Source organism: Elephantulus edwardii, unplaced genomic scaffold, assembly GCF_000299155.1.
Source record: "Elephantulus edwardii isolate Elephantulus edwardi_28Jun2011 unplaced genomic scaffold, EleEdw1.0 scaffold00153, whole genome shotgun sequence".
NCBI lineage: Eukaryota > Metazoa > Chordata > Mammalia > Macroscelidea > Macroscelididae > Elephantulus > Elephantulus edwardii.
The window spans coordinates 2,994,354-3,021,396 of record NW_006399903.1 but is presented as its reverse complement, the minus strand read 5'-3'; the positions used below and the strand labels follow the sequence as shown (position 1 = coordinate 3,021,396).

General features: G+C 52.1%; 1 protein-coding gene across 1 annotated transcript in view; it reads right to left on the bottom strand.

The window, feature by feature from the left end:
• Window positions 1-998: 998 nt before the first annotated feature.
• The window catches only part of TRIO (trio Rho guanine nucleotide exchange factor), a 404,313-nt gene continuing 378,268 nt past the window's right edge, over window positions 999-27,043 (bottom strand). Inside the window, exons 48-58 of the mRNA XM_006895017.1 lie at window positions 26,229-26,406; window positions 22,186-22,937; window positions 17,909-18,156; window positions 16,104-16,242; window positions 13,096-13,123; window positions 12,749-12,911; window positions 11,586-11,707; window positions 7,473-7,551; window positions 5,214-5,414; window positions 2,107-2,245; window positions 999-1,541 (exon numbers count right to left, since the gene is read on the bottom strand). Coding sequence (XP_006895079.1) covers window positions 999-1,541; window positions 2,107-2,245; window positions 5,214-5,414; window positions 7,473-7,551; window positions 11,586-11,707; window positions 12,749-12,911; window positions 13,096-13,123; window positions 16,104-16,242; window positions 17,909-18,156; window positions 22,186-22,937; window positions 26,229-26,406 — 2,592 coding nt within the window. The remainder of the gene's footprint in view (window positions 1,542-2,106; window positions 2,246-5,213; window positions 5,415-7,472; window positions 7,552-11,585; window positions 11,708-12,748; window positions 12,912-13,095; window positions 13,124-16,103; window positions 16,243-17,908; window positions 18,157-22,185; window positions 22,938-26,228; window positions 26,407-27,043) is intronic.

Sequence of the window (27,043 nt, the reverse complement as noted above, 5' to 3'; positions counted from 1 at the left end):
ACTGGGCTACGACCCCCACCCCCCCACCCCGATACACACAAAACCATAAAGCTCACCGTACGAAGTATGTGCTTTTTCTATATATTTATTACAGGTACAACAGAGGTCTTCATAAATAGTTGCATAAAATGTTAAAGCCACAACATTGCACATGATAGGAAATAAAACAAAACAAAACAAAAACCCCGATGAGTGCATTTACAGTATTTTCATCTGACTGTATACCGCGCAACGATCTGATTGACGGCTTGGGGGGCAGAGTGGGCGAGGGGCAGGGGACCCAGCCAGATGTCCTCATTTGATGGGCAGGGCCCCCTGGCCCTCAGGGGGGGCACCCGGGAGGTGGGTGGGCATGGGGAGGGGGAGTTCTTATATACAAGTAAGGCCTACATTTCATCAGAGCAAAATGGTTCGTTCTAGTTTTATGCAAAGGTCTGAGGTTGAACGCACATCTCAGGAGCCAGCTCTGGCGTCCTGGGGAAGATGCCGGCAGGCGGGGGTGGCCGGAGCAGCTCAGTGCCAGGAGGGCCAGGAGCTGGAGCCAGGGCCACGGACAGACTGCCACAGACGTCTTCCCCAGGGATGTACGTGGTCTCTGTTCTCTTCAAGAACACCAGTGGTTGAACATAGGCATCGCATTTTCTCGAGTACATCCTGAAAATGTGAAATTTGCAAAATTCTATTCCTGTTCGTTTTTATTAAAAAAAAGTGATTTGCTGTCTTATTTTTTTTTTTTTTTGGTCTTTTTTTTTTTTTTTTTTGCAGAAACCTGAATAAAATCTTGTGACACGGTGGTGCCCGCTCTGCGTGTGCAGAGCCCGGCGGAGGGCCTCCACCCCAGCGCAGCTTTCGCTCTGAGTCCCAAGCTCACTTGGGAGGCAACGTCACACGATGAACACACCGGCAGCTGATTGCTTATGTTTGTTTTTCTTCTCCAAAAATTCAAATTAACGGCTGATTGGCAGGTGAAAGAGAATGAGAAAGAACTTGGAGACGGGTCAAACTCTAGACAGGAGCCTGCTCTGCAGGAAGTTCTTAATGCTACGGATAGGTCCAGCATCGTTTTGGTGTTTGCGCCGCTCAATGAAGGAGGTCAGTCGGGACGTGTCCAGCGTGTCTGCGCTCTTGCCGTGGCCCGCCTGCAGCCAGTGCTCCTGGAGGGACAGAGCGGCCGAGGGCCGGGAGGCCGGGTCCTCCTGCAGGAGGAAGCACACGAAGTCCTTGGCCTTTTGGCTCACCCCTTTAAAGTAGTCGTCCGGGAAGCTAAAGTCTAGACGGCAAATGTTGAGGCAGGTCTCTTCCACGCTGTCGTCCAGGAAGGGGGACACGCCGCTGAGAAGCACGTAGGCCAGCACTCCAACACTCCACGTGTCCGCGGTCAGGGAGACGGGGTTGCCCAGGATAATCTCCGGGGAGACGAACTCGGGGTTCCCCAGCAGCGGGTGGATGTAGTAGGTCGTGTTGAGTTGGACAGCATCTCCGAAGTCGGCCAGCTTGATTGTTGGCTTGGTCGAGCTCTGATCCACCAGGATGTTTTCAGGCTGGAAGACAGAAGAAGAAGGGGTGAGGGGGTGACTGTTCCTGCGCCGGGAGGTGCATGATCCTGTGGAGCAAGGACCAGCACTGAGCCACCGCAGCCTGGATTCGGCACAGCCTCGGCCTGGCTGGAAACGTAAAGCGTGTTTTAGCACACAGGCTGGGTGTTTACGCCACTCCTCCTTGGACAGAGGTAATACTCTTTCCCCTTTCTAAGGGAGGAAGGAACGGGGCCCGCATCAGCCAAGCGGAACCCACAGGAACTCCTGGAAGCGTCCTGAGATGTTCAAAGATCTTAGATGCTTATCTAGTAGTTTATCAACTGCACATATTGCTTGAACATAAACTCTTAAAGCAGAGATTAGAGACCCAGTATTCTCTCACGCTTTCATTTCCCACGACCTTCTAGTTGACCTCAGTCCCCACCCACATCCCCTGTCCCCAGGGGTCCTGGCCTGTGTCTGGAGGAGCAGCTGATGGCAGGGCTCCTGTCCTCTGCGTCACCGAGTCTCGCACAGCCATGTCACACAGACAGGCAGCCGCTCAGCCCCACCCCTGCTCCCTACTCACCTTTAGGTCCAGGTGTGCGATCCTGCAGTTGTGAAGGTATCGGACAGCTTCCAGCACCTCCCCCAGGTACATCCTGATCTTCCCCTCGGTGAGGTTGCCCCATCGCACCACGCAGTCCAGAAGACGGCCTTGGTCGGCCCTGTGGAGGCAGCACGGGCCACGGGCTTTAGGCTGCCCCTCAGGGCATGAGAAAAGGACACACACACACCTGTCCCCAGTCTCACCTTGTACCAGTGACTCAGGATGACACCTCCACCTGAGAGGAGGTTTTTAATTTTAAAAAGCCACTGCATTATGAAGATGTCAGTGGAGAGGAACGTACCCCAGAGTCTAATGGGAACTAGCTGACAGAACAGAGAGGGGCCAGGCTCCTGGCGAGCAGCCCAGGCTCAGGCCCTGCCTAGGTTTATGGCTGGACACACCTGTGGACAAGCCACCTGGGGAGGACTTGGCCCAGGAGGCCTTCTGTACTCATCTGCTGAATGAGGACATAACATGATGCCAAGCCTCAGTTTCCTCATCTGTAAAATGGGAGATGTGAAGGGCAGTTGGACAAGGTAACGAAGGGAAATGGAAAATGCAGGAGGGGCTTCGAGCTGTACTTGCCTTCCTACTCCGAAATGGTTTTATTCAGCCCTGCACATGAGCCAGGGGCACAGAGCTCCGTGGCAACTCATTTAATTGCCATGGCAACACTTTGTGAAGGTACCATATGGTTCTTACTGAACAGAAGAGGAAACTAAGGCACAGAGATGGTATGGAGCTTTCCCAAGGTCACACAGCTTAAGCAGAGATGCTGGAATTCGAACCCGAACATCTCCTCTCTCCACAAGGACCCTGGTGGCCCAAAAGGTGTGTACTTGAACCAGAAGCTGCCAGGCAGAACCCACCCAGTAGCACTCTGGAAGAGAAACTGGTCTGTTTTGGTTTGACACCCTGCTGAGAATTGACATTTCTAGTCCAGATCTAATGAACCAGAATCTACCTTTTTAACAAGATCCTGAGGTGATTCTTACTGCTGAGTTTACAAAATGTGCCAGCAAACTGAATCTCCAGGTGCCACAGATGGAAGCCTTGCTGATCCGGGGCCATCCTCACAAGGGAAACGGGCAATCTCAGCAGGGGGACGAACTGTGGAAGCCGCTTACAGCCTCGGGACTGGAGACCTGCTCCCCCTAATATTACAGTAAAAACCCGAGGGGGCAGTTCTCTCAACACACGCAGTTGTCGGGACTCCAAGTAGAGCTGATGGCCAGGGGTCTGTTCAGGTTTGCGCTGATCTGAGCCTCTCTCAACCGCTGGTCTACGTAACCCTCTTGGATGGCAAACCAGACATGCAGGCAGATCTCCCCTTCTCAGTGGATAGTATCCTTGATGACATTGGCCCCACCGTGTGCTGTGTTGCTAAGCAAAGGGCTTGGGTCTCCAGAAGCTGAAGGTCACTGGGCCTTCTCAGGAGAACGGCAGGCAACGTCCTCTTGTCCGGGTTTGCAGGCTCTGCATGGCGGAGGGTCGCTCAGAGCGGAAATCATCTTGACGGCAGTCAGGTGAGTCATGGGGAGCAGGCAGTGAGAATTTGGCTGTACTTTCCCAGAAGAAGAAACCCTATTAACTGACACATAGGGAAGTGAACCCATATAGCTCTCCTGTGAGAAATAATGGATGCTGGAAGCATTTTCCTGTTCAAAATCCTGAGGGAAGTTCTGTGGTCACTACCAGTCACGCCTTTCTCAGGAGGGGCCTTTGCGGCTGGTGCCTGCGTGTGGACTCCTCCTCTCTGCTCCACAAGTCCTCGAGGGGGCTGTGCTTTTTTAAAATTTTATTATTTTTTTTGTGTGTGTGTACTGTCAAATCAGATCTGACTAGTACAGGAGGAGATTGCCCCTCTTTCTCCAGCAGCGCATCTGGTGGATTTGAACTGCGCACCTCTGGGATTGCAGTGCAGTTTCTTGCCACTAGGTCACTACAGCTCCTGGGGGCTGTGCTTTCAAAGGAGGCCCTGGAACAGGGGATGGTGGGCAGGTACTCTTAAGTCCAAGTCTACTCACTCACTTTCTGTCTTGATCTACTAATACCCCAGGGAAAGGCTCTGGAAGCCAAATCATAGGGTGTCCTCTTGCCGTCTGGAACTTTCTCCACAAAGACAGGCTGGGAGATACGCCACCTCTAAGCATCAAAAGGTCTGAGGCTAGCCCCAGGTGGGCAGACTCTCCACAAATATCTTGGGTCCCACTCGGGGCAGGCAGTGGAAGGTGTCAGGCTGGATCTGGGCCAAGCGAGTGGGTGGTAGCCTTGCCTTGTGGGCTAACAATTCTTTGAGGCAGAAGAATCCAATGATCAGACAGTCGGGTAGAGGGCACTGAAGGAATGCTGTTCAAATGTCTGGCAACTCAAGAATAAACTGGGAATCTACAGAAATGAATGCAATGACTTCTCTGAAAAGGGGAAACAGGAATTTTTAAAGAGCTTAAATGCAAAAGCATTTCATATTCATTATGATGTGCACAGGGCAGGGTATCCCTCCTCAGCACCGCTGACTTCCTGAACGGGTAGGGTAACGCTCTGCTGAGGAGTCTTCTTGTGTATTGCAGAGTTCTCAAAGATGCCAGCAGAAACTTCTCCTATGGCCAGACAGCCAAAAAGGTCTGGAGACCCTTCCGGAGGTCCTGCTAGAGGCACAAAGCTACCCCTGGATGAGTACCCCGGCTCTATGGGCATGGGCTTGTCAACTGTTTACGGAGGCTTTGCAGGGAAGCCACAAGGTCCATGGGTCCCGGGGAACCTGCTCTGTACAGCGTCCATGCACGCACTCTTCAGGGCACGTGGACCCACCCTCCCCTTCTTGTTGAGCCTTTCAGTTGGTAGAAGGTTCAAGATGCCTGGGAAGTGGAGAGACCATGCCAGTTGTCCCCCTGGGCAAGGACAGCCCAGAGCAGCACAGGGTGCCAGGTTAACCTCAGGATCCAGGCACAGCAGGGCAGCCAGCACAGACCAAGGACGTCACATTCTAACACCCTGCTTAGGCAGCGCCCCCACCACCCTGCCCACAACGAGAAAGGAAAACAACAGAAAGAAGGGGTCGGGGCTTGACGAGCGGGCTTACGCACATTTCTAGAACCAAGACGTAACTGGTGGGGGTCTCGAAGGTGTCGAGGAGGCTGATGAGGAGCGGGTGCTGGAGGTTCTGCAGGATCCCGAGCTCATGGGTGACCTGGTCACGCTTCATCAACTTCTTGTTGACAAACTTGGTGGCCACTGCTCGCTTAGTTCCTTTCTGATCACATTTTTTGACGACAGAGAATCTGCCCCTGGAAGAGAGGTTGAGGGGAAAACTGCTCAGAAACCGAGGCATGTCAGGATGATTTGGGGTGTGCTGGGGCGTGTCCATCGGCTGATGGCCCAAGGTCTGTCCCCAACCCGCTTCCCTGGTCACTTCTGGGTGGAGTTCCTGGTCAGAGAGTGGTCCCTGTGAAGGAGGCCTGTGCCCAGGCCCCTCGGCCATGGGACTGTCACTCCTGCCTGACAGAAGCTGAGCTGACTTCCTCACGCCTAGTCCGTGGGAGACAGTGGCCTCCTATTTCACTCTGCCATCACCTGGTGAGGGTGTCTGGGATGCCCTCTGGTGCCTCCTGGTCACCCTGCTCCTGCCCATGTTTTAGGAAGGAGCATCTATTACGGCCACGTTCCTTTGCTGTTGACTGATTTAGGTGTGCTGACCGTGCGTTTGTGTGCATACATGTGTGTGCACCACCCGTGAGTGTGCGCTTGCGTGCTGCGGATGTGTGTGAGGGCTGTGTCTGTAAGCACGCTGGATGTGTAGGTAATTAATTTCTCCAGCTCTCGGGCCTTGTTGTCCTCAAAGTCTTGGCGAAGAGACTTCTGGGAAACCAGACCTGAAACCAAAGCCTATAGCTGCAACGAGATGTAGGAGACTTGGGGGAGCAAAAGAGCACTCAAATGGCAACATTAATTCTTTAGTACACGGAAGGCTGTGAGTCGTGACTGACTCCACACACCTAATAACGACGCGGAAAGGGAAGCATATTTTGCCCAAGTGAAGGCTGTGAAAAAAATCTCAAGCCCCAGGACACACTGTGGTGGTCCCACTCTTTCCTATTCCCCACAGGCATCAAGGGGGTGAAATTCGTGTCTCCTGAGCCTGGGCTGACAGTTTCCAGTTTTCATCTACAGAACGCAGAGTGCGGGCACCTCCCTATGAGGCTCTGCAGCTCCGACCTATGCTCTGGGGCACTGCCACCATCGGGTGGGGACACCCCCAGGGAATGGAGATGTGCGTCCAGGCCCAAGATTCAGCAAGGTCATGTCCACTGCTCCAGTGCTGGGGACTCACAAATTACCAGTCCACTCACAGCACTTGGGCACAAATAAGGTATTGTTGTTTCAAGACAACGGGGGACGTTAGGAGCCATGTGACCCTGTGCCGTGAGAGCAGAGTGGCAGCTGCTGGGCTTCTCGGAAGGTGTGTTAAAGGAGCCAGCCTCAGCTGGTGGCCTGTCACCTCCCTACCCTGGCAGGTGATGCCTGGTGAGAAGGCGTGCGTGGGGCGTGGACACTGAGGATATGGCTAAGCCGCTGCCCAGCTGGGGTCCTCCTCCTGAGCTGGGAGCACGCGAGCTGCTGCCCCGATGACCCAGCCCCTCACTGCAGCTGGTGCGGGTCCTTTAAGCCTCCACACGCAACTGCCATGCAAGGGGCACATTCAACCCTCCCAGCTGGTATTCCATGAGAAAATGAAGCAATGCCAAACACTTCCAGAATTCTCCTGAGAGCAGTAGCTAGGGGAAACAGTAATTTCATCATTTAAGTAGATGACTCAGGCCACTGGCCTGACTTCTTGATGAAAAGGCCTCTTTAAATATTATGATGATGATGATGTGTACCATCAAATCAGATCTGACTGGTACAGGAGGAGACTGTCCCTCTTTCTCCAGCAGAGTATCTGGTGGATTTGAACTGAGCACCTCTGGGATTGCAGGGCAGCTTCCTGCCACTAGGCCACCAGAGCTCCCTGGCCTCTTTAAATATTAAGCAGAGCCCTGGTGGCCTAATGGGCAAGGAGCTGTGCTGTCAACCGAAAGGCAGGCAGTCTGAGTCCATCCGAAGGAGGAAATGAGCCGTCTCCTCGCATGCAGTTTAAACCCACTAGGGAGTCATCAGCTAGTCGGTTCTCTTTTGATGGGAGGGAGCTGGTTCTTAGTTGAGATATTAAACCCTGAAGGAGTCCAGGTGATCACACTTCTGTTACGTGTGCCATCCACCCAGTCGTGGGTGCACCGAAGGCTTTGTTAGCGGGCTCCTCCTAACATGGGGCTGTACCAGACACCGTTTCACTTTCCTGTCCCTACCTGCCGAGCTCGGCCACTTCACTGTAGAAGGAGTCGAAGTTGTCCTTCCAGGTCACCACGATCCCGTCACTCCCTGGACCTGCAAGAAGAGCGGCGTGTTCTCTGAGCATGACATTCCCGAGCTCAAGGGTGACACAAACCAAACCCATTAACGTCAAACTGAGTCCCAAGGACCACACGGGATCCTGGGGACTCGGAGTTCCCAGACAAGGGGGACCCTAGCTACTGTCATGCCAATTCCATTCACAATGGCCTTCAGCCGCCCTACAGGATTCTAAGCTCAGCTTTCCGCAGCAGTCTATGGCCTGTGATGGCCAGTACGGTGGATAGACATCTGCTAAGCATCTAAAGTGTGGTCAGTCTGAAGTAACGGAGACCCCAGAGGGGCAATCATGAAAACGTGCGGCTACTAGCTGAAAGATCGGGTGGAACCCACCAGTTACTCCATGGGAAAAACCCCTGCTTCTATAAAGACTGTTGTCGCCACGTGCCACTGAGTCTAAACCAACGCAGAGCTGACCCTCCAGCAGGTCTTCAGAGGCAGTTAATGAGGAGGGAAGGAGAGGGCCCATCTTCTTCCTGTTGGACAGCTGGTGGATTTGAACTGTGCACCTCTGGGATGCCAGTGCAAATCCTTACCACTAGGCCCTTCTGTAAAAACTAAAAGCTAGGAAATCCTATGGGCAAGTTCTTCGGTCCCAAAGCACCGGCAGGCATTGGTCCGAACTTGATGGGGGAAAAATACATAAAGTGGGGTTGCTCTTTGCTTAGGCAGGTTGGGATGCTATTCCTTAAACCATGTCCACATCCGAGTTCCGTTTTCCAGGCTCCAAGGGGTGACGTTACCTCCTCTGTGAAGCCCTCCCTGATTCACTGAATGCGGAAGTCACCACGTCCCCCAGTTAATAATCAGCACCTATGCTGGGCACTCGGCATCCTTATGCACGTCCCTGTGTGACTGGGCACCAGTGCTACAGATCCACTTGCTTAGCGATCCATGCACATGACCTACAGGTTACGTTTAGTCACTTAAACCAAAGGACCCACCTGACTTGGTAGGTTTGTTTGCTGACACTAACAGAGGTGAGTCTGGAATTATGGCTGCATAGTCTAGAGACTAAGGTACACCTGATCCAGGCCGTGGTCTTCACAGTTACTTGCTGTGCATCAGAGAGCTGGACAATGATAAAGGATGACAGAAGAAGAATCGATGCCTTCGAGTTGTGGTGCTGGAGAAGAGTCTTGAACATACCATGGACTGCCAAGAATACAAATAGGTCTGTCTTGGAGAGGGTGAAACCTAGTTTTTCTCCTTAGAGACTAGGATTTTGAAGCTCTGTCTCACATACTTTGGGCACATGGCCAAGAGAGACCAGACCCTGGAGAAGGACATCATGCTCGGAAGGGTGGAGGGATAGCATAGGAGAGGAAGAACCTGGATGAGATGGATTGATACAGTAACTGGGGCGATGGGAGCAGGTGTGTCAGAATCAGTGAGACGGGCTCAGGACAGCACGGGCTTCAGAGCTCCTGTACATAGGGTCACTATACATTGCAGGCGACTCAACGGCACACAACAACAACAACAACAAAGACTCCTGGTGCCTTAACAGCTAACACTGCTAACCACAGCTGCTACTGCTGGATCAAGTCTCACTTAAAAAAACAAAGGTATTTCCCCATTTTGAAACAGCTCCCAATCTCATTAAGAAATACTACATTTCTGTGAAGGGTGATGAAAAAAATTAGAAACAGTGGGGAGAGTTGCCCAACAGGATGCGTGTACTTAACGTCACCAACTGTCGATGTACACATGGTGACACGGATGAAAACCACGTCGGCTCCCTCTAGGGAGACAGTATTTCTCTCCCTCCTTTTTTCCTCTTTTCTGGATGAGCCTGCTTTTTATTATTATTTTTTTAAATACAAGTTTTTTATTAATATGTGCACAAACCTTCAACATCAATTCCTTAACCACCATCAGATTATAAGTAACAGTGTGAAAATGCCTGGAGACTTTCTTGGCCTAATCAAACCCCACAGCTTCTCTTCAGGAGCCCCCACTACTGACTGGTGATTGGCCAGGGCTACTAACCTTTTAGTCATTCTCTCTGTTGCTGTTGTTGTTATGTGCCATCGAGTCGCTTGGGACTCACAGTGACCCTATGTACAACAGCTCTAAACTCTGCTCTGTCCAGAGTCAACCTTACAGTCTCTGACATACTTACCCCCATTATCCCAGCCGCTAAGTCAACCCATTGGGGTCTTCTTCCCTTGTGCCGTCCCTCCACCCTCCAAAGCATGATGTCCCTCTTCAAGGATTGGTCCCTCCTTGCAACATGCCCAAAGTATGTCAGATGAAGCCTCAGAATCCTTGTCTCCTGGTTTCACCCTCTCCAGGTCGAACTTGTTTGTTCTCCTAGCAGTCCATGGTATATTCAATACTCTTCTCCAGCACCACAGCTCAAAGGCATCACTTCTCCTTCTATCCTCCCTAGTCATTGTCCAGTTCTCTGATGCATAGCATGTAATTGTGAAGACCATGGCCTGGATCAGGCACACCTTAGTCTCCAGACTGACATCTCTCTGGCACAATTACCAGTTGCTGCACACGTCCTGGCTGTTACCCATTGATTCCTCCAGACTCGACGTTGCCTCTAGTGGCCCAGACTTGAAGTGCAGCCTCCCTGGTCTGACCCTGCCAGGTACCTGCCTCCAGCCAGCCCTTCAGTTCCTGAACACTTTTTTAAAAAAATTATTTATTTTACTAATTTTGTGCGTGTACCATCAAACTGGATCTGACAGGTACAGGAGAAGATTGCCCCTCCTTCTCCAGCAGAGCACCTGTTGGATTTGAACCGTGCACCTCTGGGATTGCAGTGCAATTTCTTGCCACTGGACCACCAGAGCTCCCTTTCCTGCACATCTCTGTGGGCATCCGGGCCAGAGGAGCCAGCCTCTATGGGAGAAACCAAACTCAGAGAACGTGGGAAATTCTGTATGATGTGCTGACAAGCCCATGGACAAAAGCCATAAATCACTGATGCCTGCAAATAAAACAGATGCTCAGAGGGGTGGGTGCGGAGGTCATCTGGGAGTGGGCTGTATGACGGGGAGGGGCCTTGGTGGCACAGTGAACGAAGTGTTGAGCTGTGAACTGAAAGCTTGGGAGTTTGAACCCATCAGCCATCTGAAGAAAGAAAAGATGTGGCAGTCACTTCGGCAAAGGCCCAGAGCGTGGAAAAGCTGCGGGGAAGTCCTACTCTCCTGCACGTTCTGAGCTGGAATCCCCTGATGGCAGCAGGCTTGGTTTTGTGGGTGCATTCGGGGTAACATGCTATCCTGCTAAGACCACTCGGAGCAGCAGAAACAAACACTGCTTCTGCTTGTGTCCTCACTGCCTCGGTGCAGGGGCGCCTGGGCTCCCATCCCTCTAAGGCCCTCAGCTCTCTCCACTACCTGAAGGTAAAAGACACCTGGGGGACTTGTCTCATCTTTTCAAAGGCAGGAAGTCAGTGCTCTGTAAGCTGAGAGTTGAGGTTTTCTGTGTTTCAGTGAAGGCCCAGTGAGTGAGGTGACACTTCAGGCAGGTTCCGGCTCCTGTCTGCAGGTAAGGCGGGCCAGGCTTCCATGGATGTGGGACTGTCCTGTCCACGCATGGCAGCAGTCCCTGAGCCTTGGCAGCTTGTGGGGATGGACACCCCTACAGCCTGTACCCCCTGTGCTGTTCCCAGGGTGGTCTCTCAGAGAGGCCCCCCCTGCTAGAAAGCTGCAGTCTCAGATGCATCCCTGGCCTGTGTTGGGTTGAGCTGAGGGGACAGTAGTCACTGGACAAGGACAAGATGGGGTGGGAGGACAACGCCAGCACAGGCCATGCTCGTCCCTTCCCTTTCCTCTGTCCCCTTTCTGTTCTAAATGAGAAGGATCGAGGGGCCTGAAAGTCAGTGTAAAAAACCCAGGGCAGAAGGTGGTATTGGTGCTGAGTCACAGAAGGCCGGGGCGCAAGGGGACCTGGAGGGCGATCAGAGGCTGTCCCCCAGCCATCAGCCCTTCCTGATCATGCAGGAAGGACCAGGCCTCGCTGCCCCTGCTCGGGCCTGGCTGGCCGCTCACCTAGAACCCGCAGGCTGGCAGACGACGAGGCGACGCCCATGTCGTTGACCGCGATGCACGTGTAGAGGCCGTCGTCCTCCGTGGTCGCACCAACGATCTTCAGAGCGGCCTCTCCCAAGTCACTGGCAGGTGGCGGCATAGGTGTCAGGAAGTGTGGGACCCAGAGGCCAGTGCACCCCACTGTACGCCCAACCTCCCCTCAGCAACGCCAGGCCAGAGCCCAGGGTCGAGCTGACTGTGAGCAGTTCCCATCCTGACAGGCGTGGATGTGCAATCGGGCACGTGAGGGCGCTGACCACCAGGGAGGGGACCGGGCTCTCACCAACAGGGACATCCCAATGCACACCAACCTACTCCCCATAGCGCTTGACTCCAACCCCACCAAGCCCAACCCAGTAAAGGGCCCTTCCCCAGAATGGGGCTCCTCCCCCATGCCCAGCCCAGAGGCTCCCCCTCTCCAGAAGAGCCTCCTCCTCCACAGCTGCCCCACCAGAGGTCCCATCTCTGCAAGGGGCTCCTTCCCCAGGCCCGCCCCCAGCCCCCAGGGTGGGGCTGCTACCCCATGTCCAGCCCATCAGAGGCTCCCTCTCCCCAGAAGAGACTCCTTCTGTGGGACCGCCCCACCAAAGGGCCCTCCCCTAGATGGGGGCTCTTCTTCCATTTCCATCTCCCCAGAAGTCCTACCTCCCCAGAAGGGGCTCCTTCTGCAGGCCTATGCCCCCTAACCTCCAGGACGAGATTCTTCCCCCATGTCAGCTTCACCAAAGGCCTTGCCCCTCATCCCCAATGACCCACTCCCAAGAAGAGGCCCCTCCCCAGACTCGCCCCACCAAGGCCCCACCCCTTATGATGGGGTCCCTTCCTCAGGCCCACCACAGCCATTGGGATGGACTGCTTCCCAGACCTGACCTGCCAAGGCCTCACCCCTCTGAACCAGGTTCCAGCCCCCAGGCCTACCCCCCCAGGGCTGCCTCTCTCCGGACAAGGCTCCTCTCCCAGGCCTGCTCCCCAAGGGTGCACACGTCAGGTCCTCCAGTAGCACCCTCCACTGTCTCCCCAGTCAGCCTCGCGCCTCATGCTGCCTCCCCAAAGGCCCGTCCTCTTCCCAGGACCTGTCCCTTTCCCTCTCGTGGGCTTCTCCTGACATCGACCTCCAGGCTCACCTGTAGGAGATGCTGTAGTGCCCGTCGTTGCTCAGAGTGTTGTGTTCGGGGCCCTTCCAGGTGATGGAGGCCTTTGGGCGGCCACAAACGCGACATCTAAGAACAACGGTCTCCCCTGTCTCACACGTGACCTCACTCAATGGAATAACAAATTCTGGGGGAACTGCGGGGGATGAGGAGTACAGGTTAGTCCTGGGGTCTCCTGAGTCCCAGAGACTCCCAACTTCCCTGACAAAACTAAGGCCAAGCTGCACCCCCTTCCTGCCCCAGGTCCAGGGATCCACAGGAAAACATGCTGGGGATCACCCTCGACCTCCAGTCCCCAAGATGCCAAAGGGCAGACTCACCATCGTAAATGTAGTTGGGATTGAGAAGCTGAAATGGAACAGGGAACAGGTGTCAACCAAGAAGAACTCCTTCAAGGACTGTTCCTTTCAATGTAGAGCTACAATGTTTCTCCTACTCCTCTTTCCCCCCCTCTAACCCCCTTCATTTATAGCTGAACAATAGCAATGAAAAAGGACTGTTTCTTTAGGAAAATATGTATGCCTTATCTATCATTTTTTATATACTTTCAACATTGAATTTATTGTTTTGGCTCTCCTTCCCCTCACTTCTCTTCCAAGATTGATTCCTCCTATGTGTAAATGGTTTCTGAGATTTTTATATTAGTGGTATATTACAGTAAAAGCACTGTGGTTGTTGTTATATGCCGTCAAGTTGCTTGCGACTCATGTTGCTTAAGACTCATAGCGAGCCTATGTACAACAGACCTAGACCCTGCTCTATCCTTTGTCAATCTTACTGTCTCTGATACATCTACCCATATTACCCCAGTCACTGAATCAATCCACCTCGGGGGGGGGGGTCTTCCTCCCCTGCGCTGTCCCTCCACCCTCCCAAGCATGACGTCCTTCTCCAAGAACCGGCCCCTCCTTGCAACATGTCCAAAGTATGTCAGATGAAGCTTCAGAATCCTTGCTTCCAAGGAGCATCCTGGCATCACCCTCTCTAGGATGAACTTGTTTGTTCTCCTAGGAGTCCATGCTCTTCTCTAGCACCACAGTTCAAAGGCATCAATTCTCCTTCTATCATCCCCTAGTCATTGTCCAGCTCTCTGATGCATAGCAAGTAATTGCAAAGACCACGGCCTGTATCAGGCACACTTTAGTTTCCAGACTGAAATTGTTGCTCTTCAGTACTCTGGAGAGGTCTCTGACAGCAGACTTTCCCAGTGCAATTTCTCTTTTAATGTCCTGGCTACTGGTACCAAGAGTGTTGACTTTAGAGCCAAGCAAATTAAAACTGTGAATGATCTAAATCTCTTCACCATCCATCATGATGCTGCCAATTGGTGCAGTGGTGAGAATCTGTTTTCTTGATGTTGAGCTTCATTCCATATTGAAGGCTGCAGTCCTTGACCCTCTGCAGCAGGCGCCTCAGATCCTCCTCCGATTCAGCAAGCAGGTTTTATCATCGGCATAAGACAGACTGTTGATGAGTCTACCTCGTATCCTGATGCCACATTTCTCTTCATAGAGGCCAACTTCCCAGATAATCTGTTCCACATACAAACTGAAAAGATATGGATATAGGACAAATCCCTGTCATACACCCTTCCAATTTTGAATCATGCAGTGTTTCCATGCTGTATTCTGATGATTGCCTCCAGGTCCAAGTACAGGTTTCACATAAGCACTAACAAATGTCCTGGAATTCCCATTCTTCTTAGAGCCAGCCACTGTTTGTTGTGATCCACACAGTCAAATGGCTTTATGTAGTCAATGAAACACACGTAGACATTTCTCTGGTACTTTCAAGATCTATCCGACATTAGCTATAATATCCCTAGTACCATGACCTCTTCTAAACCCAGCCTGCATTTCAGGCAGTTCTCTGTTGATGTGCTGTTCCAGTCATTTTTGGATCATCTTCAGCAGGATCTTGCTTGCATGTGGTATCAATGATACTGTTCGATAATTTCTGCATTCTGTTGGATCACCTTTCATTGGAATGAGAACAAATATCGATCTCTTCCAGTCCTCCAGATAGTGGGCCAGCTGGCCGTCCACCAGATTTCTGGGCATAACTTGGTGAGCACATCCAGGGCAGAGTCTGTTTGTTGAAATATGTCAATCCATATGCCTTCAATTCCTGAAGCCTTGTTTATTGCCAATTCTTTCAGAGCAGCTTGAGCCTCTTCCTTCATAGCTACAGGGCCTTACTTATATATATATATACATATGTATACATATATACATACATACATACATATACATATACATATACATACATACATACATACATATATATATATATAACATATAGTTCTTGTTAAAAGATGAGGAGAAATAGAACAGGTATCAACCAAGAGAGACACGTTTGATTCCACTACCTTTGAAGGCATGAGAAAGCTTCCTTTCGCCCTAATTCGCGTTTCCTCCTTCCCATCTCCCCCACCCTTCACCACTGCTGAGTCAGCCAAGGAACCCGCCGAGGTGGCTGCTGTCCCCACCCCACCTTCCAGGCTGCTCTGCTCTGTCAGGTGCTCCCATCCTGTCACACAGCTTGACTTTCTCTCCAGGTGATATGCCACAGGTCTAAGAAGACTGGCAGCACATAAGGTGTCCTGGTCATAAGGAGTTAAGCACTTTGGCTGCTAATCAGAAGTTGGCAGCTTGAACCCACCAGGCTTGTTCCCAGGGAGCTCTGGTGGCCTAGTGGCAATAAGCTGTGCTGCCAACCCAATGGACATGGTCTAAATCCACCAGCTGCTCCATGGAAGAAAGATGTGCAATCACTTCTTGTGCAATTCGTTATTATTGTGATGTATGGTCTAGTTGGAACCAACCCATAGCTGTCTTCCAAGTGGGTTTTCGGAGGCTGTAAATTGCACGGGAGGAGTCTGCCCATCTGTCTCCCATGGAGCAGCTGGTGGATTTGAACTGTATACTTTTGGGTTGCCAGCGCAACTCTTTACCTACTGGTAAGGCCACCAATGTCCTCAGAAAACCTGCTGGAGGGTCAGCTGTGAGTTGGTTCTGACTCAACAGCAAAACCGCAACACAAGGCTCCTTCACAGGACAAAGATCTGGGAGTCTGCTTTCTGTGAAGATTCACAGCCTTGGGGAGTCTACGGGGCAGCTCTGTCCCACGAGGGCACTGACTCGGAATGGACATAACAGGAGTGGTAGCTGGGTCTGTTAAGTCCTTCACTCTGTGTCTCCACAGGGGCCACTCCCCACTGCTCTGGGAGCCTGGGACCGGCAGGAGGCTCCCTGGAGGGTAAGCAGGTGGTGTCGCAGGAGACACCAGCTCCCTCGGCTCACAGGGTCTGGGACCCAGTCACACTCACCTTCACAGACACCTTGCTGCTCAGTCTGTCCCGGGATTTCCGGTAACCGTTCTCTAACTTGCCTTTCCGTTTGCCGTCTTTATCTTTTTTCTCAGATTTTTTCCTTAAACGGAGTGCTGTGTGCCAAGATGTTGACTTCCTGGGGGGGTGGGGGTGGGGGAGAATACGTCGTGAGTGCTATGCCTTTGCCAAGTCCAGCAAATGACACCTGAACCCATCAGAGAACAGGATATGAAGAAAGGGGACCACAGAACCCTCACAGCAGCCACCTCTGCTCCTGAGAACCTTCCTGTGATGCTGTACAAACTGGGGGGTGGGGGGGAAGCAGTCATTCCTTAAATGAAGTCATAGGGGGTGGGACGCATAAAGAGGTCTACAACAGTTCTCGAGGAAAGAAAGCAGGAGGTGGGATTCGTGAATACGGACTGTAACACGTCTGTGCATCAAGGAGAGACAGATGAACGGACGCCCTGGAACAAGGGAACTTGGAGGAGCAGTCTGAGTAAGCTCAAGTCGATGCCTGCGAACAATGGAGATGGGGTGTGGCTGCAGCTTCAAGGACTCATGTGGGGTGCTATCCCTAGGCCCAGCAAAGACCCACTTTGGCCAGGGACTCTGGGGCTGATGATCTCTGTGGCTGACTTTTGTTGTTGATAAGTGTTGTTAAGTTAGAGTATGATTCATAGTGACCCTATGGAAAAAAAATCTGAACCTTGTTCTGTAACTATTGTTTCTCTAGTATTCATAGGCTTTTCAAAGGTCTGTTATTAAAGAAGTGGAAGCCAGTCCTGCTTCCAAGTCTGTCTTAATCTGGGAGCTCTATAAACCTTGTCCAGTATGGGTAACCATTTATGGCATCTGACACACCGGCTTTCAGTATCACAGCAAGCCAAGTGATGTACCACTTAGATCAATGTCTTTCCCAAACATAATTAACACCAGGCCTGAGGGTCCAACCTACTTTTAAATACAAAGCCCTGCCCACCAGGTCCTAAGTGACTTAAACAAGAGGCTTCCAGCCCAGATAATTATTAGCTAAATCCAGGTGACCAATCAGCTTACAAAATTGTGACAAAATAAAAAACATCCAGTTTATACTCAACTTTCAATTATATAAAAAACAACCTACTCTCCAGAATCCAACTGCATCACACAGGAGCCTCTAAGAGATTTAGGGCCCAACTGACTTTTAAATACAAAGGCCTACCCACCAGGTCAGACTGGCTGACTTCAAAGTGGTGCTAACACAGAAAAACAGATTCTAAATTTTTAAGTCAATGGACTTCATAGTCCATATATGAGGAGGGTTCATAATCTCCACTATTTAAAGACAGATGCTTTCTCTGGCCATTTCCTAGAACAATCCTGATAAAAGAGTGAGGACAAGCCCTTCGACCCTACCCAAGACCTTCAGGGACTGAGCTACTAAAAAAGTGACTAGTAAACACGGATTATGAAAAGAACCTGCTAGGTGACATATTCTGTTTGGACATGAAGTTGGATCAGGTAACAGCCCTGTCTTCTAAGCATTCTGCCCTCTCTTATCTTCACAGGAGCCTTGAGGGGTCATGATTAAGCACTTGGTTTAAACCCACCAGCCCCTCTGTGGGAGAAAGATGAGCCAGTCTGCGCCCATAAAGATTTACAGCCCTGGAAATCCCATGGGGCATTTCTGCTGTCCTATGGGGTTGCTATGAGTTGAGGTCAGCTCGCAGGGACTGGTTCTGCCCCGTTTCCCGTGCGCTCCTCCTCACTCCTGCTGCCCACGGCCTCCTGGGAGGACGGCCGGGCAGGCACACACTCACTTGAGGGTCCCATCGGGGTTCTCCAGGACGACTGTACTGGTGTGCCCCAGGACGAAGCCCGGAATCCAGCCCTCGGCGGCAGGGCACTGGTCAGTGGCGGCTCGGAACACCAGGAACATGTTCTGCTGGTTGCTGGCTAGAATTTGAACGACCTCTCCTTGGTAGACATTGATCTCATCCTCCTTCACTGCCGTGTAATCGTGGGTCACCAACATGGTGGAGATATTGCTACTGCTGCTACTTTCACTCTGGAGAGGGGACAGGAAGGCAGAGAGCAGGCAGGTGAGAGGCTGGTGACACGCACGGCCGGGTCAGTCTGAGCCACCTGAGAGCCACGTGGAGCGAGTCTACCATACAAGTATGGAGTGTGTGGGGTGTCTAACGGATCTGTAGACCCCCCACTAATGTGACAGGGCTCTCTCAGAAACCGAAAACCCCAGACTTCTCTAAGAAAGGAACGTAGGAACAAGCTAAAAGGAAACACCTCAACACTGACACCATTTTGAAGGCTGATAATTAAGGTCAGTCTTGTTGTACCTTCAAAACAACAGCCCAACAGTCATAACAGTCATGTGGATGCCTTGTTAGACTATCCCCAAACACAATAATGGAATGCTACTGCAGGCTCATTTTGAAAACTTATTAAGTTTAAAAGCCACAAAGAGTAGCTCTTGGCTCAGGGACAGACTGGCTTATGGAGAAGTCACTCAACCTGCTGGATGAGACAATTACCAACATAGGACCTTCTAGAACCGTGTGAACCACTTAATCATCTCTGCTCCTTCCTTTCTCAAAAACCACGACACACCTGAGAAGTACACTCACTCCTTCTATGAAAAGCTGCTCTGCTTCTCTTCCATGAGGCTGAGGTCCCAAAGGGACACAGGGCAGGGCCACTGCCCCCGAGCCTGGCATCACACAGGCTTCGGGAACAGACCTCACCCTCATCCTGCGGCACCCGAGCGTCTCTAGGTCACCGGCTGGCGGGGAGCAGGCAGCACTCACACACTCACTCACTCACTGTGTAGTAGTGACTACTGCAAAGTGGAGACACCGCAAGCCCAGAACAAAGATGATTTCTTAGAGTGTAAAAGCTGAGTGATGTGAGCCACGAAAGACAAGCCAGAAACCCAAGTGCCAACCTTGTCCCCAGCTCTCATTTCACAATGACAGGCTCACTGCGGAGGACAGTAGAGACCCCTGGTAAACACTACATCCTCTCTGCCCACAGCTGGGAGGTGGGAATGGCACCAGGCATCCTGGCCCTCTCAGCTTGGGCTAGGACCACACTAGGCGGTTCTCAGCTCCAATAAGCCGCCTGTGCTGGGCACCTGGAGGCCACGGGCAGGGCCTGGGCAGCGCAGATGGTCTAATTCAGACAACCTGCTTCATGAACAGCCAGCCTAGGTGCTGGCGTCAGCACGTGGGTGCATGTGATGAGGGGGTGAGGAACAGGATGCTCCACTTACAGGCACACCCTGGGGGTGGGGGATTCTCTTCTGGGAGACAGAGCTGGGAAGGGCCAGGTACATGGGCACGGTGACCCTGGGGCAGGGCTGAGCTCTTCTTGTAAAAACACATGGCGCACAAGCCCTCCTCCTAGCTTGTGTGGACTCTGCTGGTCAGAGGTTTCACACGTGTATATATATATATATATAAATGGGAGCCTTTTGTACTCTATTACACATTCTCTATTACTCAGATTTCCATGCCAACTATTGTTCACAGGGTCTCTGTGAGTCCTAGTCGACTCAACAACACTCAACAGCAACAACGTGACAGAACTCAGAAATTCCGGCATTACAGGCTCGCTAGAAAACAACATCTGTGGAGAGCTGTTTGGAGAAACATGCCACGCTAGAGGTGAGTCCCAGTCATAACAGCAGTTCCTGTGTTCTCAATGTCCGTGTGCCAGGCACTGTGCTGCGCACTGAAAGCTGGCCCCACTGCCCACGGCTTCCTCATCCTTATATGGTGGGTGGGAGCGAGTCACCCTGTCCTGGGGAGCCAGGTGGTAGGGAGCAGCCCATGAGGCAGCCATGGAGACAGACGCCGCAAAGCGGCACTTCAGACTGACTCACATCCACCTCTCAGCAAAACTGTGCAGATGGCACCGTGTGTGGGCTGTGGGTCAGGAGCAGCCACTTGCCATGACCTCAGACAGTCTATGAACTAGGACAGGCTGTGGGAAAGGTCACCTCTGCTGATAAGCCTAGTGGACACTATGGCTCAAACAAGTGGAGATGGAGGGACAGTTCCTGGAACTGAAATTCTTCTTGTGGCTGACACTTCACAGCCCTGTGCAAGGCCTCGAGCCCTATCCCAGCTGAGAAGTGCCTGTAAAAGTGTTCTGACTAGTCCAGAAGCAACTGGAGCTCCAAGGGGTACCAAATGTTAAGGTGATGAGCCGATGACGGAAGGTTACGGGTTTGCGTACCAGCAGAGGCACCTCCAGATAAAGTACCAACAATCCACTGGTACCAACCCTCTCCAGAGCACTGCTGTATTCTGACACTGATAGGATCACCATGAGCTGGAAGAAGCAGCGGGTTTTGTAGAACACTGGGTTGGGAGGGGGCAGAGCACTTCAGGTCACCTCCTGAGTCAGAAACAATACTACTGTCACCTGCTGTTGAGCTGACTACAGCGCATAGCGATCCTGTGAATGGTGGCTCTAAACCTTGCCCTGTCCTGAGCCAATTTTGCCATCTCTCACACACCTGACCCCACTGCTACTATCACTTTGTCAATGCAGTGAGTCTTCCGAGAATGATGAATAGCCTTTCCTAGCAACATGCCCAAAGTATGTGATGTGGAGTGGGAGACAGAAATCGCAGCTAAATCTGACCAAGTACTTTGGTTACTGGGTCTTAGCTAGAAGCAACCATGGTGTTAATTCTGAGGAGCGGACTTGGAGAGCGTTTCTTTTCTTTAGGAGCCAGCAGGCAGGCTGTCAGGAGGGAACGGGGGTGCCCCACACCTGGACCCTCCTGCTGTCACAGGTAACATAGGCTCACGATCTTCCTGGGCCACCTGCCCCTCTTTCTCTGGCTGAGATCTGTGACTGATGCCCACCTGCCCACCTTGCCTGCCTAGTCTAGGCTGGGGGCAATGGGCTTGGCCACCACAGAGGTCTTTCAGGTGGGCTTTCAGGGACAGACACGGCAGAGGAGGCCTGGAATGATCGCTCATCCTTGAGGATGGCGGTCTGGTATAAAGAAATATGTCAAATGTAACCAGGAGTCACAAACTTTCCTACAAGCAGCTTAAGGAAAGCCAAGACTCAACAAGGCATTAATAAAAAACTAGCAGAGAGATACATGCAAAAGCTAGATTTTCTTGTTTATAAAGACACGGATCCTTTTTTGAAATGTATTTAAAAAAATGTATAAAGAGGCTGAACACAGGCTACTCAGATGGTTCTGCTCGTTCTCCAATGGCCGGTAGGGGCCCGGCCACCCTCCACTGAGGAAAACATTGGGGAAGGACAGTGAGGGCCCCAGAAAACGAGGGAAAACCCACCACAGCAACCCTCGGGCTTCAGATGACAAGGTGACAGGCAGAGGGGCCCCCCCGTCCTGCCTCCCCTTTGTAGAAGTGGTGACTGTGGCTTCGCTGCACCCCTTCCTGGACAGTGGCGCCCCTGCACAGTCTAGCCTCACAATGTGGGCAGGAGGTGGCCTCTGCTGGTGCCCCGAGTGTGTGTCTTCCAGAGCGAGCCCCTGGATGCCGCCCCTGCACTGATTCCTTCCCACGACTTTGGTCAGCCTGCTGTGCTTTGAGTGGCTGTTGGAAGTTTTCTTGAGGGATATTTTCTCCCTCCCGGCACATGAGTCAAGAATGCTGCAGAGTTAATGTAAGCCAGGAAAAAAGAGCCCAAGACCAGCGCTGAGCAGAGTTTAGAGGGTACAGATCCCAGTTAGAGCAGGAGGCAACGGAGCTGGGGCAGTGGGCCCTTGACCCCGTGCGCCAGGAAAGCAGGGCTGGAGGAAGAGGTCCAGGTCCGCTGCTGGCTGGACAGTTGGAGAGGCTTAGAGTGGTGCATTCGGAGAGTTAGAGACGGGCGTTCTCTTGTTAGCAGACACACGCAAAGCAGGGAGAGTTAGTGGAGGTGGCGGTGTCCGTTGCGCGTGCGCGCACACACCCCGAGCGACAGCGTCTGCGCGGGGCGCGCCCAGGAGCCGGAGAGTCGAGTGGGCAGTGCAGCCGCAGAGCAGGAGTTAGTAGAGGACGGACGGACGGACTGACGGACGGCGGCGGGCCAGGCCGCGGCTTACCCCGTTGCTCTGGGTGGACTGCACGGACTGCTCGCTGGCCGAGGAGCAGGTGCTCATGCGGTCCGTGTCCTTGCTGGGGGCCGCGTGGCGCTGTGCCGGTCGCTGCAGGGAGTCGCTGTCCCCCGGGAAGGTGAAGGAGCCGGGCCGGCTGGCCGGGGAGGCGGGGGCGGCGCTCCAGAAGGAGCCCCCCTTCTGCAGGGGGCTGCTGGGCGGGAGGGGCTCCTTGGCGATGGCCGCGGGGTACGGGGCGGCCAGCGGGGAGTGCAGGGGCGAGGCGGCGCCGGGCCGGGCCTTGGCCAGCGGCAGTGCGCCCAGGCTGGCCCGCGGGCGGCTGTCGTCGGGCGGCGCGCGCGCGTCCTTGGCGCTGCCGTCGGAGGACCTGCGGGGGCTCTCGAGCACCTTCATCTTGGGGACCGGGTCCGCGTCTCCGCAGGGAGGGGGCCTGCTGGCCGGGCCGCTGCTGGGAGGAGGCGGGGAGGGGCCGCGCGCGGACGTACCTGACATCTTGTCTGCCTCCGCCGGGCCCGGGGCGGCGGAGGAGACCAGCACTGGGGAGTGGTGGCGGACGGGCTGGGGGATCCTGGAGGGACGGCCCCTGCTCGAGCTGGGCACCCCGCCAGTGCCAGGGCCTCCGCCGTGGTTGCCGCCTCCGCCGCTGGGGGCCCCGCTGCCCCCGCTGCTGCTGCCGCCGCCGCCACCGCCCCCGCCACCCCCGCTGTGGTTCCTTTGATACTCGATGGGTGATGTCAAGGCTGCAAGAGAGCAGAAAGGGCAAGAGGGGTTCAGCTGGGACAATGGAGAGGGGGCGGCCACACAGGGCATGAGCGCCAAATGTTCCCTTAGGAGAGCCACCTGGGTGTGAGACCGGAGTGTCCCCTAGGACAGCCACAGATGGGGCCACCACAAAGCCCCCAGGACATGGGTATCAGAGTGTCCTCTAGGTAAAGCCACAGAAAGGGGGCGGCCACACAACCACCTGGGCATGAAGCTGGAGTGTCTCCTAGGGGAACCAAAGAGAGGGGGCTGCGACACAGCCAGCTGGACGTAAGGACAGGAGTGTCCCCTAAGGAAGCCATGACAATTAACTCAAGCCTCGGGCATCATGGGCTGCAGACAGAAGGCCACAGCAGCACACCACCTACTCACAGAAGAAAGGTTCCTGTGCATTGGAGGTTAAAACCATATGGTGGTGGAGCTGCAGGTGTGGGCTGGAGACAGGCCAACGTGAGGGAGCCTACAGGAGCTCAGGAAACCTGGATTTTCCTAGAATAGGGGCCAGAGCTGTGGTTCACAGTGAGCAGAACAAGCTTGGAGCCCCCTGAGTGTTCACGGGGCACTGTCCTTGTAGGAACAGAGCTGCCAGGGAGAGCCCATGTGGTACCCAAGGTGGACCCAGCTTGTGCAGTGCTCAGCTTCATACTCCAAAGCTGACAAGGCAAGTGTAAGGGCCCTTGTTGGCTGTGATGCTCTCCCATGAGTGACTTAGTTTGGATTTGTCATCACAGTACATGACAAACATCAACTCGGGTGCTAAACGCTGGAGGAATCGATGCACTGAATCCTGCAGGGGGCCTGTGTGTGAGGGCTTCTCAGAGCCGAGGGGACCCAGGAGGAAGGAAGAGAGGGAAGGGGCAGCACATCCATGCTCGGTGGCAGCACCTCCTTCAGTCCTGTGGACACGCGTCTCAGGTCCCCTGCTTTTTAAAGTTTGCTTTGTGACACTTTGCTTTTACTAGACACACATTTGTACCTGCTGTCATAACCAAAAGGCTTAGGAAAGTAGGCTAGCGTTCAGTGCTTGTGTAGGGGAAGCCAAACACTAAGAGGGGTGTCTCTAAGCTCCTTCCAGGGGAACCACCCTGTACATACACTGTATTTCTACTTCACATGAGCGATCCATCTGTCATTCCTGCTCATATGACACATTAGTGTTACTTCAGATTTTGTGTTACCTTTTTTTTTTTTTTTTAGTTTGGGACAGTGTAAAACCTTTTTCTTATATAAATTAATGGTAACTGCATCTTTTCTGTACTTTATTTTGGCTTAAAAAAATGTATTTACAATTGGGTAGGTATCCAGTATCCTTTAGCGTAATGGTCTCATAGTGTTTGCAGTTTTTGTGGTGGTTTTTAAAGCAAAGTGCTAATGTTTAGTTATTTCCCTGTAGTTCAAGTCAACTCCTTGCCATCAAGGTCATTCGGTCTCATGGCAGCCCTTCACTGTGTTTCTGAGACTGTAAATCTGAAAGAGAAGAGTGTGCCCATTTTACCCCAGTGTGGCCGCTGGGGATTCGAACCAATGGATATACTCAGCTATGGGAAGCCGATACTAAGTATTTGTAACAAACTGAATGCTATTTCAGAATGGAATTCAACCTGAGGCACCAAGGCGATCCTTAAGGGTTTACTGGATTCTTGCATTGTATTTGCTGACCCCTCCCTCACGAGGAAGGTTTTCAATAGAGCTTGGCTTCATTTGCATCCAATTTTCTTTGTGATTTACTTCCCGATAATTTTCAATAAAGATACAGGGAAGCTAGAATCTGGCGTTCAGTCTATGAAACTGCTGGCCCCCTGTTTTTAAGCTCTGTTTTATCTCACTCCTGGCTGTTCGTCTCATTATTAATTATAAAAATACTTTACCCTCAGATTGCAACACTCAGCCTTTTAGTTACAAATGTAACATGCTACAGACTATGCTACCACTTTTCCTCATAGTTCAAAAGTTTAACGCTTTCTCTATTGTTAAAAACCTTGCTAAAGAGAATGGGTGGTGACAGTAATTTGCAACTGCTGCTAAATGAAAGGTTGGTGGTTTGAACCCACCCAGCATCTCTGTGGAAGTCTGTCCTGGAAATCTGCTTCCATATAGAGTATAGCCCAGGAAATCCCACAGAACAATGTAATACACGGGGTCACCGTGAGAGACGGGTCAGCCCTCTCTGGCTAAGAGTGGCAGTAGCCACACAAATAGTACATGCTTGGTATACAGATGTATGACTAGTATTGAATGCAGAACAAAGTACTCAAGGAATAGTGTGCTTTAGTACAGGGAGCTCTGGTGACCCAGAATCCTCTGGAGGCTCAGTTACATGTCAGTTCCAACTCAGCCTCAGTAAGTTAATTCGTTTCATTATCTCCATGGGAGCTAAAACTTGCTCTGTGGGCTCCAAGATGTATCATCTTCTAACTGAAATATTTAGCCCACCAGCCTGGCAATCTGGGGTTAACCTCCAAGCTGTCACTTGCTAGAAATGCCAGGTAACCTTTTTTCTTTTTGTTATGTACCTACGTACCTGGTTCTTGGAACGTTCTGCAAGGGGTGGAGGTGGTTTTCTCGGGACAAAGAAAAAAACAACAACAACTTTCTACTGGTCTGGGGTGCAGGAATGGAACATGGAAAAGGCCAAAGGAACGATTAAATGTTGGTTAACTTCTGACTGAATTCTCCAGGCCTGTCAGTGATGCCCGAGGAAGAACCAGAATCAGTGTCAGCCTTGGATATAGACAAACAATTTTAGGCCTCTGATATAAAGATGTAGCAAGTGATCAATTGCATGTAAGCTTAGTACAGCTCCTCTTTGCTAAGAAGACACGTCATGAGGTTTTGGGAGCCCAGAACAGACGCGTCTTAGCTTTTCATGGAGGAGGGAGGTTAGGGCTTGCAGTGCCCTCCAGCACAAATTCCACTGTCCCTGCTGCAGGCCTTCATGACCTCTGGGCAATGCACTGTGACCTCGTGGGTCAGAATCAGGGTGAGGGGTTCTGGAGGGAAGGGCATATGCCTGACGGTCAGACAGTATGCTCTGAACCCTTACTCTGCCCTTGATTTGGGAAGAAACAATTCACCTTCCTCATCTGTAAAATGGAAACACAGATAGCACCTGCCTTAAGGGGTGTTGTGAAGATGAAGTGAGGCTGTGAATGATGCCCGCCACCCTGTTCAGTGCTGAAGCAGCCCTGCCATTCTTACTGGTATGTGACAGAATTGAGACGCGACCAGACACTTAGACATCAGGAAAAAGGGAACAAAGCACACATTACCATTTAAAAAATTGCGCTGGTTTTCTAAAATTTGGTTGATTTCGTGGATCCACGTTTGCCGGACACTCGGACTGGATGCATGCAAGACAAAGGTCTCCACCACGTCGCCCGTCCTGGATGTCAGTGCAAATTTGCAGGGATCATTTTCCACGTTTTCCTCTAGGCAAAGGCAGCTCACCTGGAAAAGATCACAGATCCTTGACCCCCCAACAGACAAGTGCAAAGGAAAGTTTGCTCACCGTCAGACCTGACACTAAGGAGAGCCACAAACAACTGCTTTCTGGTAGAGTTACCATTTCTGTGCTTCAGAGAGGGGTGTTCTAACGCCTCCCAGTGTGGGTGCAAATGAGTAAGTGCTCGACTACCAACCAAGGGGCCGGGGGTTCAAATTCACCCAAAAATGTCTCAGAGGAAAGGCCTGCTGCTCTGCTTCCGGCAGACCACGGCCATCAAAGGCCCCATGGGGCAGGTTTCTGCTCTGAAACTCACCGAGTCAGTCAACATGGGTTGAATCAACCTGGCAATTTTTTTCTTTTTTAACATGGAGATACAATACTTTAACTAGTAGCTTAATCAATTGTCCAGAAGTGTGAGCTTAGATTGCAAATGCCTGCAAGATGCCCTAGTTTTTATACCTTACTTCCCTTTCCCAGCAAGAGAGAAATATAACGCTTTTTTAAAAAAAAAATTATTATTTGGTGTGTGTACTGTCAAACTGGATCTGACTGGTACAGGAGGAGATTGTCCCTCCTTCTCCAGCAGAGCATCTGGGGGATTCGAACTGCTTACCTCTGGGATTGCAGTACAGCTTCTTG